This window comes from Homalodisca vitripennis, chromosome 4, assembly GCF_021130785.1.
Source record: "Homalodisca vitripennis isolate AUS2020 chromosome 4, UT_GWSS_2.1, whole genome shotgun sequence".
Taxonomy (NCBI): domain Eukaryota; kingdom Metazoa; phylum Arthropoda; class Insecta; order Hemiptera; family Cicadellidae; genus Homalodisca; species Homalodisca vitripennis.
Genome location: NC_060210.1, coordinates 88,731,970 through 88,750,269, shown reverse-complemented (window position 1 = coordinate 88,750,269; position 18,300 = coordinate 88,731,970). Strand labels below are relative to the sequence as shown.

The following is an 18,300-nucleotide window of genomic DNA, read 5'->3' as shown; positions in this document are numbered from 1 at the left end:
GCACAAATGGCAGTTTCAGTATGAAAATCTTCAGAGTGTTATTGATGTTCTATTTCTATCATATTTCGTATCCCTGTGTACAGGCCGTATTGTATCAGATTATTTCACTATTTAAAATAGTAATGCGCAGTCTTGCGTTGTCAAGTTTTAATCGAAAGACTTCTTTATATACCGCCATGTTATATAAAGCATTTATTTAAATTGCAATGATTTTAACATGTGAATTATAATGATAATAATGTCAATAAGAAAATATTTTTCTGGGATTAAACTCGTGGATTTATAACGTCAAAATGTAATTTTTTCAAAAGGAGATTTAAAATAAAATATAAATAATACGAATGTAAGCTATTATTAAGAAATAATAAAATTTGATATTAAGTTAGTCACTGGATTAAGAATTAATAACTGCTCGAACAACACGTGTGTTTTATAAATGAGCTTCTTCAAAAAAATCTAAATATAAAAATATACTCGAAATAGGCTATAATCTCATAACATAAATATTGAACCTTGAGTCGGATGTATTTTATATCCATAAAAGGCAAATGCACAGTGTAATAGCGTACGATTGATATTAGATATGTGTTTTAATTAATATTTAAATACCTAAAAGAGCCGTAAAAATCAATAATTTCTTTAAATAACATAGATACTTTAATGTACATTCCTCATATATAACGCCTTCAATTTTATTATGTTCAACGCACTATTGGTAAGTATAGTGAGAGCATGTAAAATAATTCAGGCGCTTCGTATTCCAGTGGAATGCTGACAAAACCAATTATTCATTTAATAATTCTAAATTAAATTAAACAACTTCTACAATACAATATTCATTATTTCATAAATTCGTCTATAAAACAATACGAATGAGACTAAAATGTTAGGTAAGTTTAATTAGCTTTATGTTTTCGGACTGATGGGTTTACACACGTTTCTTTGCTTCCTGGTATTCTGATTCGATATTTTGTAATGTCTATGTGAAAACTACACAGCTCTTTATGCTAGTTGGCCAACGGCCGTGTCGGTCTGGTGGCTGGACGGGAGTTTAATTGAGAGATATTTGTGTCGCTACGTGGTTGAATAGCGAGGCCATATCTCAATATTTTTAATAGGTCTGACGTGTAGACGGTGTAGACGCAAATTTCTGCTACTGACCTTAAATATCTCTCTGATCATCTTCGCTATTCTATTTTATTGCAGCTAGTGATGTTTGCCAGGAATGATCCCAATGGGAGGGAACGTATGAAATATATACATTGTCGGGAATATATCTTTGGCCCGGGAAGATTCCCAAAAATTGTTTTAACACTTACTAACAGGCATAGGACCTTAACATGAGGTCAACTAAGTAAATTTATACATTCTATCCAAGGTTTGTCATTGCGCGCATTAATTTCCTGTGTAAACAGTATCCTGAGAATTTATAGAACTAAATGGATTTCGATTCCTAAACCAAAATTAATGAAAGCGTTTAAAAACCAAGCATTTTTAAGAAGTAATTTCTATTTGGAAATCATCTTTAAACATCTAAGGTCTAAAATATTGAAAAATTACTAATTTTTATAAATGTTACAACAGTTTTTAATGTGTTTTTCAGCTTTACAATTTGTAATTGTTACGCTAATAATTGCCAACATTGGCATACTATTTAGTACATGAATGTTTTAATAAACAATAGGGGAATTAAAGCTTAGTATAGTATTTACTTAATTCTTTGAGCTTTAAACATTGAAAACAAAAATGTGTTTATTTATAACAAGGAGGAGGGTTAAATCCAGATCTAAGAACCTAAACCTATATCCAAATATTTTATTTATAATTTAAAGTACACAATAGAAATTCTCAAATAAAAAAGTATTAAAATAAAAGTAACTAATTTAATTGACCATAACCGTGGTTCGGCTCGGGTAATTAATAAAAAGCGCTTTAGTGGGAAAATGTTTTGCGTAAAAACAAAAGAGGGAATGTTTCTGTTATTTTTATTTCTTCAATAATCATATTTTTCATTCATGTAAGAGCGTTTTTGTTTTATTGTATCGCACAATTATACCAAATTGATTTATTAATTTTAGCAATTTCGCTTTAAAAATTATAACTTCCCAGTAGTTTTGTATTTAACTATAGTTTTATTTTAAATAAATTTCTCTTTTTGAGTTTGATTTAACCATATAATTAAAAGGAAATGTGCGTGACGTTCCCTAACGCAAAAAGAAAGCTTTTTCCCCTTACAAAACATACATCCATAACCCGTCAAAAGAAGTAGTCACTACAACAATTCGGCATTTCATGTAGTACAGCCAGACTATGTGTACATGGTTCAGAATCCACGACATGTCTAGTTACTTAATTTTCCACAGAATACACAGAATTCTGTAGAATGTTACAGTACAGCTAAGTGAATAGGTTACCATAATTTGTTGTACAAATCTATAGTACTTTAAATAAAGATTATTTGTAACGTACAGCAGCTGTAAAATACAAATAAAAAGTTGTATTTGTTTACCAGCATGATTCAGTGTAAAACATGTCATAACTAATATGATTTTGTTTACAGACCCCACAATATAGATTACATTTTGATTGGCTCATATCAACTTAATACCCTAATCGAAGTTTTAGATTCTGTTTTCTTTTGTCATTTGGTTAAGCTCAGCTCTGGACTTAGTTTAAAGTAGTTTTTAATAACACAACTTAGAAGTCCTCAAGCTTCTCTACAATGTTTTAATTAGCACTTAAGCAAAGGACGTAAATTGTGTTCTAATAGTTGTTCAAACTTAACTGTTTACAATGAAATTACAAAACACTAAATTTATTACTATTACTTATAATTTGTGTTCATTCATAAAAGCTAATGGCATAAATACAATCGTAGTATATATAATATTTTTGAGTAGTATTACTGTATTATTAGCATACACTGTCGTATCTTCAACTATAAACAAGAATGTCAAAGTATTTTATTTACGTTGTTCAGTATTTAGTGAAATATTAATCAATGACTTAAATTATAATTCTTTAGTCGGACATACTCCATAGAATGAAAACACTGAAGCTACGAATTTCGAAAGAATTTAACTTTTGTTACTTTCCAAGACAGACCTGATCAAACTTTTTCACTCTAAGTATCTTTTATTTAAATATGATTGTTATTGTTGTTGCATGAAAATAAAATTTACATCTTAGCTACGTTAAACTGAGCTCACTCCGCCACAATTACCACTGAACATATACGTGGTTAAGGTAAATATATGAAGGTAGTAACCACTCAATATTTCGACCACTACTATTTTTTGCTGAGCGTTACCACAGCCAACCACTTGAAAGTCTGGGAAAATTTCGATAAGTTTGTCTGTCTGTCTGTCTTCATGGTATCTCAAGAACTTGAAGCTTTAACATTAAGTTTCAATTCTATAAAGGAGTTTCGATTCTAGCTCGATAATGGAGCATTCAACTCCATGGGATTTAACTGAAAATTAGCACAAATATTTTATTGGTTTTATGAGTTATCACGAGGGCAACGAAAAATTGCGGAATAAATAAGTTTATAAACAGATTAATTATCAAAATTTGTAATTTTAACGTAATATTTAGTTAATTGGTTGATAAGACTTATGTTTCATTCTATCAGGTACTTCGTTACTATATTGTATGAGATTATTTCTATATAGATAAGATAGAGAGATAGAGATAGAGGATGTCCCTCCTTTGGATCTGCCTATAGTGACTCGCCTGGGGTGATTTCTCGAGAATGAATTGACCTATAGCCCAAAATTGTGTGTATTTTGCATAGCTGTCAGAGTCCTGGAAAGATCCCTCTTCTGTATGCCTACCTGCCTGTCTGTATGTTTTTCCCTGAATATCACAAGAACGCAATTTAGGTGTAAATGTCTAAATAGGGAACATCGATATTTAATTACGGTGTATGTTCCTCTATAAGATTTGGTGAGCTTATACGTAACCGAACTTTCCGCAGGATATCTCAAAAACGTATATTTTACGTGAATTCAATGTCTTAACACCAACATCGATGTTCGATAACGGTGTTTGTTCCTCTATAAGATTTGGTGAGCTTATACGTAACCGAACTTTCCGCAGGATATCTCAAAAACGTATATTTTACGGGAATTCCATGTCTTAACACCAACATCGATATTTGATTACGGTGTATGTTCCTCTATAAGATTTGGTGAGCTTATACGTAACCGAACTTTCCGCAGGATATCTCAAAAACGTATATTTTACGTGAATTCCATGTCTTAACACCAACATCGATGTTCGATAACGGTGTATGTTCCTCTATAAGATTTGGTGAGCTTATGCGTAGCCTAACTTTAGCGCAGGATATTTCAAAAACGTATTTACCTGTAAATTAGTGTCTTACTAGGCAACATCAATATTCGATAACAGTGTATGTTCCTCTATGAGATTCGGCAAGCTTATGTATAGCCTAACTTTTGCGCAGGATATTTCAAAAACGTATTTACCTGTAAATTAGTGTCTTACTAGGCAACATCAATATTCGATAACGGTGTATGTTCCTCTATGTGATTTGGTGAGCTTATGCGTAGCCTAACTTTTGCGCAGGATATTTCAAAAACGTATTAACCTGTAAAATAGTGTCTTACTAGGCAACATCAATATTCGATAACGGTGTATGTTCCTCTATGAGATTCGGTGAGCTTATTCGTAGCCTTACTTTTGCGCAGGATATTTCAAAAACGTATTTACCTGTAAATTAGTGTCTTACTAGGCAACATTAATATTCAATAACGGTGTATGTTCCTCTATGAGAATTGGCTGAGCTTATACGTAACGTAAGATCCGCTGGGTACCTTGAGAACGGTTTCTTCTGTAGACTTTTGTAAACAATTTGTATTAAACTTCATTTCTCCAATACAAGAATGAGTTCATTTAAGGTTTATATCTACTCATGGGATGTGACTGATCTGTCTATCAGTCCATCTGTCTATGGGATCTATAGAAGTCTATCACTCAGTAGGTTGTAAGCTTTTTCTCTTCTGTCTGCCCAAGAGCAGTAAACATTTCCTTTCTATCTAACTGTATCTCTGTCCACAGAATATTTCTTTAAAACGTGCTATAAACCTGATATTGTACACAACCCCATCGAATCCTGTGGAGTTGTGTGCAATTGTGATGTTCCATATCTAAATTCTTATATATATATATATATATATATATATATATATATATATATATATATATATACAGGGTGTTTGTAAAGTATGGGTACGGCTTAATATTTTAAAAACCATAGGAGATAACATCTATAAACTTTGCACAGTGTCATATGGCTATGTAAACTATTTTTCCTTGCTATTACCATGACATGCCAACCATGGGGGGACGGCCCACAGAGGAAAACATGGAAATCTTAAATTGAAGCATGGGTCGAGTGATACCTCATAAATTTATAACACAATAAATAAAACTAAAAAACATCGGTAGGTATTTATTGTGTTATAAATTTATGACATAATTTGCTAATTAAAAAAGTCAGTGAAAACACATTGGTTAGTAGAGTGAAACGCCACCAACCGCATCAGAATACGACGATCCAGTCAGAAATGGCAGCGCATAATGTACTTCCCAATATGTACCTAAAACAACCCGCCATTTCTGATTGGATAAACCTTTTGAGATGCGGTTTGCGGCATTCAACTCTACTAAGTGAGCTCTTTCAAATGAGGTATCACTCGACCCATGTATGCTTCAATTTAAGATTTCCATGTTTTCCTCTGTGGGCCGTCCCCCCATGGTTGGCATGTCATGGTAATAGCAAGGAAAAATAGTTTACATAGCCATATGACACTGTGCAAAGTTTATAGATGTTATCTCCTATGGTTTTTAAAATATTAAGCCGTACCCATACTTTTCAAACACCCTGTATATATATATATATATATATATATATATATATATATATATATATATATATATATATTATATATATAAGATATAAGAGGCTAAACTCTGTCTTACATGGTTATGTCTGTCTATATAAATTTAATTTTGTATAACAATCTTTTTATAATCAAAATATATTAATCTTGTTTTTATTGAAATCGATAATAAATGTTGTAAGAAGTTATATAACAGAAAACACAGTGGAATCAATATACATACGTATACAGAAACAACTCAGCTCCGTATTTTCATCAATAGAGAGTTACACTATATCGAGAAGTTAGAAACGCTACAAACTAAAAGTTCCAGGAACATAAGAACTGAAACCTATTTATTCAATTGATTTGTACTGTGTACAACTAACAACTCGCCCGTTCCATAAGTTATTCTTTCTTCTTCTTTTTATCCAATCCAGCATCATGTTTTCAGTTTCAAATGGCGCCGGTACTTCTGGTATTTTATATTAGATTATCGTTTTGCGGGATTTATTCTTCGTTTGCCTCTAATTGTCTGATGTTAATAGTGTGCTTTCCAGTATATAGATTTGCTGTGTTGACTTTAGAGACAAGGTAAGAATTCGCCACAGTACGTGTCACGTGACAGGCGTTGTTGAGGTTGCATGCACAATTTCAAGTCATCCACATTTGTTTCCTCATTTCATCCTTGAGATGTCCTGCTTACAAATTTATTTATTCTGCGATGTAATAGTTACCATGATGGTTACCCATAAGACTAGTATACAAGTGTTCGGTAACATTCAACCAAATACCACGGAGTGACATGCACCATCAGTAATCAAGATGATCCCTATATAGAAATGAAGCTTCATGTAAAATTTCAAGTTTGTATATCAGTTTGTTCTCAAAATATCATGCAGGTAATTAGATAACAATTTGTGCAACCCCTTTTATACCGCTCAGCCAATAAAGGTACTGTCTCCAAAGTTGAATTCAATTGAACAGCACTGCTACCGCAAAAGATTTCTTTTACTTGTTTCTCATAAAAAAGTTTATACACTAACTAGTAGAGCTACACTCAATATGATAGCCCTGGATGTTTTCACAAGAGCCTTCTCAACCAAGGATTTAGTTAGGACGCCAATGTACTCAAAAATAGAGATTTCTAAACATGCTATATGTAAATCACTCTCCAAGTATGTTGATTAGAGGATCAATTTTGGTACCAGTGCCAATTAAATTGTTATTGGTTGAACGTTAGCGAGATCTATCATTAGAGGGCTAGTTAAATGTCTCCTCTACTTATCTGTCGGCACGATATCTTGAGAACAAGTTGGCGTATGGATTTACAACTGTGCAAGAAGCTTCATTTATATATAGGTAATATCGAATTTGAAAATGCTGTATTTCACACTGTGGGATACAGGTGAGCGTTAGCAAAGTGTAACTTTATTTAGCAAACAGGAATAATTGATCTATAGACTTGAAATTTTGTACGTCACTGAGAGGGCTGGCACCATTCCTCTTCTGTCTGTCTGTCTATCTGTCTAGGGTGTTGGTAATAGTACAGAATATTGAACTCGGCACGTGCTCATTAGTTTCCCAGACGAATGTAAAATCAACGATGAAGTAGGGAAGGCGTCACAGAAGTGAAGCGTTAAGTCAATAAAAGGCTCTCGAGAGTCGAGTCTTAGTTGTCGCGAGGTGATGTCTGGAGGACGGCCGGTTTGGTGTTTCCCGCTGTTGTGACCGTCAACTTGTGAGTCAGGTTTCGTTAATAAGTGTGTATTAGTCGTAACAAATAAATAGAACTGACTAGCAATATTCGTATTGGGATCTTTTAAAATTTGACATTTCGCTAAGGTTTAGGGCCTTTTATTTTTATTAAAAGCACGATCTTTTGTAAAAAAAAAGCGAAAAGGACTGCTGAAGGTCGTGCCGTTCTCCCATAATCCGTTTCTCTAGGATCTCGGTATTCAGTCGTGAAGAACAAATGGTTACATGGTTCAGATTCCACTTTGTAAATTCCTAGTACGCCATTTACAAATTCGCCCTCTTTGCTCATTATAACTCGTCACGTATAGCACCTATAAAGTACGCTTTCGGTAGAGAGAACAATTTTAAAAATCATATAACATTTTTCATTCATTAAGGTCCAGTTTAATATTAATATTTCTTAAAATTAATAAACCGAAAAGTTCATTAAAAGTGTTTATTCTATGTTATATGTTATTCTATTTGTAACAACGATGAAAAAGTATAAAATTGCATGAAGGTTTTAACTGTGTTTTAACGCATCCTTGAGAGAGCACTTTCAATGTTAAATATCATTTAAAATCATGTGCGTAATGTGGGTGTAATAAAATAATAATCCGTGTTAACGTGACTAAATAATTTTAAATATAAAGTACTTATATGAACTCAAACAACACTATCTTAATATAAACCAACATTAAATGTTAAAACTGTGTTTGTTAAGATTTTATTGGCTGAGCGCTAGCGAAGTCTATCACTCGTGGGGCTTCAAAGCTTTCCTTCGTTTTTTCTACCGGTCTGTACGATACGACAAAAAAAAGCCAACTGACCAAGCGAACTTAATAATTCGACTTGAAAGTTTGCAACACAGAAATCTATGATGTTTCATGTCCAACTATCGAATTTGGCTGAGCTTCATTGAAGCCTATCACTCAGTAGGCTGGCACATATCTCTTCTACCTGTGAGGAGGTGTAAAAATATTGTTTTTCTTGTATGCTCGTAAGATCCCGAGAATCTGAAATATTGCATGCAATCTCAGTGGACTGTGACGTGACAAGTAGGGTGGCGTACTCCTAATTTTTAAATATTTAACCCCGTTTGTGTTTATAATACTTTCTCAGAAATGCAATATATAATGGGATTTCGGTGGAGCTGGCGGGAGTGTCAGTGCGGTAAGTTTAATAATTGCCTCGCGGCGCGGCGCAGCAGACAGACTATAGAGAAGTAGGACAAACTGAGAACAAAGCCTGTAGTCGGGAATCGGGCAAACTGGTCATTGGCACCAGGTTTAGGTTTAAACTTTCATGTCGGCAGCCTTGTCAATCTGGTCTATTGTTGTATTAACTTTTCATACAAACCCATAGCTTTATTCAGAGTAAAACCGTCTTTCCGACTCAGTCTTAAGAGAAAGATATATTCTGTGACATTTTATTTATTTTACAGAAACATTGTTTATTACAAAAAGCTCATGAAATGACATTAGAAATCCAGTAACACTTTTTACTTTTTCTCGTAATCGTAAAATAACTTAGTTGTGAATTTTAAATAAATTAACTGCCTAGCTGGCAAATGAACGATATTCATAAGATAAAGTTTTTACAAACATGTGTCAGTGTTTCTGAAACCTGTTCTCAGCAATCGAAAGATTCTTACGGGATTTACTTATTGCAATGGATATCTTGAAAACGATTTCAGGTATAAAACTTGCGTAAAGTTTAGGAAGTATTACAAGAATTTCTCTAGTTTTACATTTATAAATAAGGGATTTACTTATTGCAATGGATATCTTGAAAACGATTTCAGGTATAAAACTTGCGTAAAGTTTAGGAAGTATTACAAGAATTTCTCTAGTTTTACATTTATAAATAAGGGATTTACTTATTGCAATGGATATCTTGAAAACGATTTCAGGTATAAAACTTGCGTAAAGTTTAGGAAGTATTACAAGAATTTCTATAGTTTTACATTTATAAATAAGGGATTTACTTATTGCAATGGATATCTTGAAAACGATTTCAGGTATAAAACTTGCATAAAGTTTAGGAAGTATTACAAGAATTTCTCTAGTTTTACATTTATAAATAAGGGATTTACTTATTGCAATGGATATCTTGAAAACAATTTCAGGTATAAAACTTGCATAAAGTTTAGGAAGTATTACAAGAATTTCTCTAGTTTTACATTTATAAATAAGGGATTTACTTATTGCAACGGATATCTTGAAAACGATTTCAGGTATAAAACTTGCGTAAAGTTTAGGAAGTATTACAAGAATTTCTCTAGTTTTACATTTATAAATAAGGGATTTACTTATTGCAATGGATATCTTGAAAACGATTTCAGGTATAAAACTTGCATAAAGTTTAGGAAGTATTACAAGAATTTCTCTAGTTTTACATTTATAAATAAGGGATTTACTTATTGCAATGGATATCTTGAAAACGATTTCAGGTATAAAACTTGCGTAAAGTTTAGGAATTATTACAAGAATTTCTCTAGTTTTACATTTATAAATAAGGGATTTACTTATTGCAATGGATATCTTGAAAACGATTTCAGGTATAAAACTTGCATAAAGTTTAGGAAGTATTACAAGAATTTCTCTAGTTTTACATTTATAAATAAGGGATTTACTTATTGCAATGGATATCTTGAAAACGATTTCAGGTATAAAACTTGCGTAAAGTTTAGGAAGTATTACAAGAATTTCTCTAGTTTTACATTTATAAATAAGGGATTTGTTACACATTTATAATTGAAAAGTAATTGAATTTAAAAAAGTTAAAACAGCTGCCATGTTCGAAGGAAATGGCGTACTAAGCTGGCCTACGAACTTAGACAAGATATTAATAACGGTTATCGCTTTTACAAGCCACGTTGTATAGCGTATGTGTATCAAGTTTGAAACGGGTGGTGGGTTTTTAGTCATGTTCCGTGACTACAATAAAGCCAATTGTAATAGGCTGACTTTTTATACAACATTTGCCAAAAAGGAACGTGTCACTATACAATACATTATGGTATTGTAACCACATTAATGGTTGAAGGATTAAAATTTGTTATGTATTGTTTCCCATTGTTTTTACTATGTGATACTAAATGTTGCTAATACTCGTATAATTTTATCGTAGAGCTGTTTGTTATTTAGTTCATTTTTCTTCGTGGTACATACAGTAAATTGATTTGCAAACTATTTTAAATACCCCATTACACAACGTAGCATACTCGTATAATTGTTATAATTTACGCATATAAATATAGTGTGGCAAAACTTTGACTCACTTAAAAATATTTATTCGTTTTATCATACGCTGTAGATTTAATACATATTATCATAAACTTGTTTACATAAAACATAAAATGCTTCCCTAAGTAAATTTCAAACTTGATTAGTACACAAAACGTAATAGCTTACTATTTGCTGAGATATGGTTAACGAAATAAATCGAAACGTATAAACACTTATGGATTACTAAATTGAACCTAAACATTGTCTTTAAATCGAACTAAGGAATTCTTTCGGGTTAACTCTTGTTCGCTGAGCTCTCATCTCACCACACCGCCTCGAGAAATATATTTACTTTTAAGATCAAAAGATTATTAAAAACTATTAAAAATTCTAAAGATGCATCAGGGTTCAAACATGTACATTTTACAAGCTAATCATGAGACTTACAATTAAGATAGTTATGTTACAGTTTTGCTTATTCATTTCGAAGTATATACATACAAAATAAATAATTTATAATGTAATATCTTTCAGTTTTTATATCGATAGGAAAGAAAAAGGATTCCGGTTTTCACGCATTTCAACCTGCAAATCTAAAAAATTTTAACTCTGAAACTTGAGATCCGATTAAGACCAATTTCTTAAAAATAATAATAATAATATACCGTTTATAAATATGAAAGTTTATAATTGTATGAAAAAATAAGTTATAAAATTATCATCTTTACTTTTATAATTGACAGGGCAGTTCAAAGTATTTAGCATTGCACACGTAATGGATCTCTTAAAGACATTATATTGGTCGTGTAACTTTTAACGCACTATTTTAAACGTTTTACATTTGACACATATTTAAGTGAACAGGTTTAGTTAATTTACCACGGCTGGAGGGCGCGGTGCCTGCTCGTTTGAACACGCAAACCACCAGACAGCCCAGGGGGTGTTGTCTCGGTCAACTCGGTGATTCATGATAAACCCTCTCTTAGTTATCAATCATAAAACACGTATTGAGTTCAAAAACGTTTTTGCACCGTAATATAAGTTAGGCGTGTACCAAGTGTACTGCACTGGGACGACTTTTAGACAAATAATATTGTGAAGTAATTCGAAATATGTCATTCACTAGTTTAAAACTTTTGTTTCGTTTCAGATGCAGAAAAACATTAAAATGGAGGAGAATAGTGTAGAAAGCACTTCAGTTGGCGATGGAAAAGAGCCTGAGAAAGACATCTCACAAATGCAAGAAAAGAGTCGTGTTGCTAGTGGTGGTCATTCGATTGTAAATAATCAAAATAATGAAAATACTAAACGTGAATCCGATGACCACGTGGATGATTTTAAATCAAATCAAGAGGATAAATCTTATATAGAGATGAAAACGGATGATCTCAAAGAATTTGGAGATGTTGCTCGACCGGAAGAGACGTTGAGAAACGTTCCAATCAGGACCGACAACAGAAAAGTAAGTTCTGACAAACACGTGCGTTTTGCAGAGAAGGACAAGAATGGTGTTGAAGTCAAGACTAGGTTTGTTGGGAGCAACTTCAGTTTGCAGTCAGCCGAGAGCGAGGAGACCAAAGTCGTTTGGGAGACGATTTCCGACTCTCAGAGGGAATCAGTTGACTGGTCAAAAAATAGTTTTTCCGAATCGACTGACTCGGTTTTCGAGGACAGAAGGTACGATGGTGAAGGTGATCCTTGGGAGAAAGTGACAGACCTTGACGAAGACGAAAATTTAAATTATGTCTTGAAGGACAAAAGCACTTTCAAAAAGTATTTGGAGGATCGAAGTGTATCTGAAATCATGTGGAAGGACGAGAAGATGTCAGTGTCCGACTTTCTGTCGCACCTGTACGACGGCGAGGAGGGGGGTGGAGGGGCGGCGCCGGCGCCCAGCGCCACACACACGTGCGGCTCTCTGTTTGCCCAGTGCGGCGCGCACCGGCAGGGCAGCCTGGTGACAACGTTCAGCCACGGTCGGTACAAGGACACGTACAGACACGCGGACGACACGTACACGGGCCCTGTCAGCCTCACGGAGATCCTCGCCGAGCGCCAGGCCTCAGAGCGGATGTGTCGGCTGAGGGAGATTGATGACGAGTTAGACCGCCTGGAACACTCCCTCATGGGCCACGGGGCCTCGACCAACAACAAGGAGAGGAACGGCCATGGGCTGTGCAGCACCAACCCGTTCGTGGACTGCAACAAGGGGGTGGAGGCTCCCGCTTCGCTACGGCAGTGGGAGGAGAAGACGGCGGAGCTGGGGGAGGAGTTGACGACTCTCCGACGGGAGGTCAAGCGGAAGGATCACGAAATCCTGAGACTCCAGAGGGAAGTCCACAAATTGAAGGTAAGGACAGCGCCTTTGAAGTAATAAAACTATTATAGGAGTGAAATGTTATCATAATACAAACATGCATATGAATTTAATAATGTATAGAGTATATGTATAAAATTGAGCACATATTACCTCAGATGAATTGAGAAAACCAGTATTTAATATCAAGCAGTATGCTACTTTTTGTGTGGTATAGATATTTTTTAAGCCAAACACAGCTTTCTAAAATTTATCAATAAATCTTTAAATCTTGCTTTTAACTTGGGAACGTGTAAAGAATATGTACATTCGAATGGGTAAAAGTTTTGGTAATGCCTCAATGCTGCAACTGCAAGTAACATTTATACTTACTGAACTGTTGCTAATTTAAGATTTCATGATCAATTAATTATTTATAGCAATGAGCCTTATTTTGATCCCAAGCGATGATGACACTCCTCCCGAAACCACTATTTAATTAAACTACCGTAGCATAAGGGTACGGCTGCGCCCTATAACCGGTTCACAGGTTCGATTCGCGGGGAGGTCAATAAATATTTGTATGTGGATTTGGACCATTTTACCTAAAAGTTATAGTGCTGTCACTGAATGTACTGCTTTAATGCCACTGAGATTAAAATAACCCCCTGAGAGGGGTCACTGGATAAGATTTACAGTTAGAACACTCCACAATCCACGTCTAGACCCGCCGGTGCCTATGCTATGCACGCGATGGGTGGATATATTGTCATCAGTTGCTTACACACCATAACGTTCCGTTTTAACACTGTTTGGCCAACACATTTTGTATTTTATTCTAAAATTGTATTAATTTGTCCTGGCGATAAAATTGGCTATGAAAAATCCAAACAAATCTTTTATAGGTACTGTACATACCTGAGATATAGCCTTTTACCTAACTTAAAGTCAGTTCAATTATTAAAATAAACTTCTACGATTTTAGCAAACGTGTATAGGTTTATTTGTTAATCAATTCTACTTCATTAAAATATTTGTCTCTGTAAACTGACCGCTTTGTTTCAAAACGAATTCGGTTTTGAAAACAACTTTGCCGAACACATTGGCGATTAAGCTTCAAATTTTAATTTGGTGAAGAGCACTCCGAGAGTACTTACACGAATTCTTGGATCAAGCACCGGCCACCAAACACGATGGTGGCCGGTTGAGATATTTCTTAAAACCTTATTTTAAATAGTTGAAACTAGGCAAAGTGATTACAGATTCTAAACTAAAATATTCGTACTTACAATTAAAAATTAAAATAACGGTGGATCAAGAACACATACAATTATTTTATTTTTTATTTATTTAGAATTAACCTCTTTACTTGATGAATACAAAGACTCAAAAAATTATCGAACAAAAAAAAATGATTAAATACATGAGACGGATATTTCACATTAGTGTAAATCAAGGCAACAGCTGGGAACCTAATAACTCAAATGTATCTCAGTTATACAGGATCCATTTTGCATCGCATGTTGATAAGTAATCTCTCTGAAACATCCGCCAAGAAACCAGCACAACTGTTGTAATGTAGCTCAAACAGATCCTCCTATGAATGTGGTTTATATACGTTTCATACTGCCAAATAGTTGTATAAAATAACTAGATCAATGTTTGAAGGATAATATTAGTTAACAAATTTAAATCAACTAATATAGGTATAATATATCTGTAAGTCGAACTAATTTAATCTAGATACGAGCTGTAACAATATTTTTATGATCTGCATGTTTTACGTTTTTCCCAAGCCTGCTTTACTAGGAGGAAATTTTATATTCGGAGCTTAAGGTGGAGTTAAGATTGCTTATCTTCATTATAAGCGCGTCTCATTTCAATATCATGATATTTGAGCTGTATAAAATACTGGAAACTGTTTTCCAGAGAATTATACAACAGCTTTCTTGTAATATTAAACTTAGACATGCCTTGTTAATTTTTAAGATATGTTATAAAAAATAAAATCTTTGATAATATAAAAGCAACCTTTTAAATTTTGTTTGTATTTTAATCTGTAGTAAAAACATATTTATACACCGTGTTAGAAGAGTTTTATGTTTAATTTTCGTCACTACCTGTTAAATTGACATTTTTATGACCGAGATGAAACCTCTTTGTTTACTGATACACTTGAACTTTTATCAATACTTTAAAAAATAATACTAACAATTCCTTAATTTCATTGTTAGTAATCCATTTATAAACACAAAAGAAGTTTAAAATTTAAACGAGGAATATCTTAGAGTTTTTAATAATCTTTACGCCCATTTTAAACTAAACATATGGTGGTTTTAAGTACAAAGTAAAAAGATTAGTTATTTTGTAGATTTGATACTTAATAATTTTCAGACATACTTTTACAATTATGTAGAGTACGTGTGATGTAATTATATGTTAAAAACTTCGATAATTTTTAAATTATTCAAATTTCTTGGTGTAGAGTTGTGTATCAATAAAATCCCGATGTCTGTAAACCTGTCATTATCAGTTTTACAAATCGTATGGTAAATGAGAGCACATACAAAATTGTTATTACAGAGTGTTCAACTTGATTCTCTGAGTGAATTGGGGGGGGCGTGTTTCCCCATATTCATCTACTATCCTCACAAATATTTCAACATTCTTAACACACATGAAAAAACATCACGTAAAACTGTCATTAATGCAATGTTTTGAAATAACAAAATTAATAAAGTCCTCGCGTCTGTGAGGTGATATCATTACCTGCGTCCTTTGAAATTCTATAGAAGAACAGAAGTCAAATATAAACTTCCGCTAAAAGGCCTGACTGTAATTGAAGCCTGCAGGAATAATTGGGTTAGGCGCGATATTGCTACAGTTCAAACATTTATTGTACACGGACTCCTGGCAGAAGTACTTCTTACTCAACTCTATTATTACCGGTGGGTAAAAATTAATTTGGTTGGTTTTAAATTACATCCATACATTACACTAAAATTATTATTTTATGGCCAAATATAAGACGTGTTGCTTTCTCGGATAAAATATATTTTTACCTGTTGGCCTGTATGTTAAAGTAGAAATCAATTCCTTTTTTTGCGTTTTCAATGTTTCTTAATTTAATAATCCCACAACATGCCAAGCTTAAACTTTTTCAGAGCACCGGCATAATAGTATCATAGGGTTTAGTAAGATAACGAGTATACAGCTACATGATTTCCATTGTTAGAGAGATTTTAAATTGAATAAGGTCATTGGGTTGTGCTAGTTATGTTTCTATCCAAACAATTGTTAGGCTTATGCACACACAACTGTGCAGTTTATCAGTCAACAATGAACCCCCTCTGTCAAACAATACGTATTTTAGCTCGAAATATACCATTTGTAACTGTATTCTGTTTATCATTTATACATTTATCATCGAAAGAGTAGTATACTAAATTTACCTCTATGTTACCTCATATGTTATAAATTTTGTTCATCTATAAATAAATATCTAGAAATTTATATGCCAATTTATTTTTCAGTTATTCCGTCCATCGGTCATACAGTTACTAATCACACATTGTCAGCCAGCTCTTTGCCAATGAAATACGAATATGTCCATTATAAACGTACTGTGTTCATGCCAATTTATTTGTAGCAGTTTCATCCCTCTGCCCACAAGTACAATGTGTACAAAAAGATATAGCACGTTTTGAATGAATTTTTATAGTCAAGTTTATTGTGCAAATAAAGTAAATTTAAACAACCCCCAACAGATTTATTGTGAATGCCACGACTCACCCTGTAGAAGTCCAAGCAAAACTCGACCTACTCCCATACTATACAAGGGTGGGATTAAGTAAGAAATACCCACACCACGTGTCGCGTAACAGGCTTCGCTGAGGTTACATGTAACATTTCAAGCATATAACTTACATAATTAAGCTGCATGTGTCATATGATTGTACTCAGTTATTTTACAATTCTGCTTTTTTGTCGTTGTCAATGAAAAATGTTCGCTAACGCTCAGCCAAAATAAATACACGTACCACCATCTAACTCGATGTTGCTTTTATGTAAAATATTGATTCATGCAAAATTTCAAGTCTATAAGTTAGTTCGTTCTTCAAACAGGATAAAACATGTACAGTAACAGTAAGATGTGACAAATAACAGATGGATTTTTGATAACCCAGAAGATAAACAGCTTATAGTCTATTAGGCTGAGAAGTAGTATTTACGGCAATGTTGTAGCATGAATCGTTGCAACCAGTCAATAATTTACGTATCATGGCCATCGAAATCAGTCCAAATACGAATTAATTAATATAAACAACAGGTCACTGAATTTGTCATGTAAACATGCAATCTTTTGTTATTAAACAACAATAAATCTCTCCTAATCTTTATTACATATCATTCAATTTGATAGCATGAATGAATACACGTTATTTATCTATTTATCAGTAATTATTGCCTATAAGTCATAGTCTGACCGTCATTATTCAATATTAAAACGTCGTTTAGTATATTTATTAAATAGTCTGACTAATGTCTAATCATTATATAAACAAATTGTCTCTCGACAACTTATCTCAATCGATAAATCAATCTGGGAATGTAGATAAGTATGTTTACGCTTTATTCTGTATCCACAAGTATGACGATCCTTCTGTTTAGTTTTGTAAATATATGTGGCAATCCTTTCGTTTGAATCTGTAAATATGCTGTGAATCCTTCAGTTTTAGTCTGCATACCAGTGAGTCCATCCTTCAGTCTGGGTCTGTAAATAAGCTGTTAATTCCTCAGTTTCAATCTGTTAATCAGTCTGTCAATCTTTCAGTCTGGGTATGTAAACAAACTGTTAATTCCTCAGTTTCAATCTGTTAATCAGTCTATCAATCGTTCAGTGTGTGTCTGTAAGTAAACCGTTAATCCTTCGGTTTTAATCTGTAAACCAGTCTGTCAATCCTCCAGTCTCGGTCTGTAAATCAGTGTATGAATCCTTCGACTGAGTCTATAACAGCCCAAATTTTTTTATCAATCAATCAAATATCCTTTATTTCCAAACAGACATATAACATGCATTGGATTGCGTCATAAATATTAAAAAAAATACAAGGACAGTTTACATCTATAC

The 18,300-nt window shown here is 33.4% G+C and overlaps 1 protein-coding gene across 3 annotated transcripts in view; it reads left to right on the top strand.

Moving 5' to 3' along the window:
- LOC124359728 (cGMP-dependent protein kinase, isozyme 1-like) overlaps nucleotides 1-18,300 on the top strand; it is a 152,945-nt gene that overhangs the window by 36,253 nt on the left and 98,392 nt on the right. For all 3 annotated transcript variants that reach the window (XM_046812707.1, XM_046812706.1, XM_046812705.1), the window contains exon 2: nucleotides 12,024-13,223. In XM_046812707.1, the coding sequence (XP_046668663.1) occupies nucleotides 12,024-13,223 (1,200 nt within the window). The remainder of the gene's footprint in view (nucleotides 1-12,023; nucleotides 13,224-18,300) is intronic.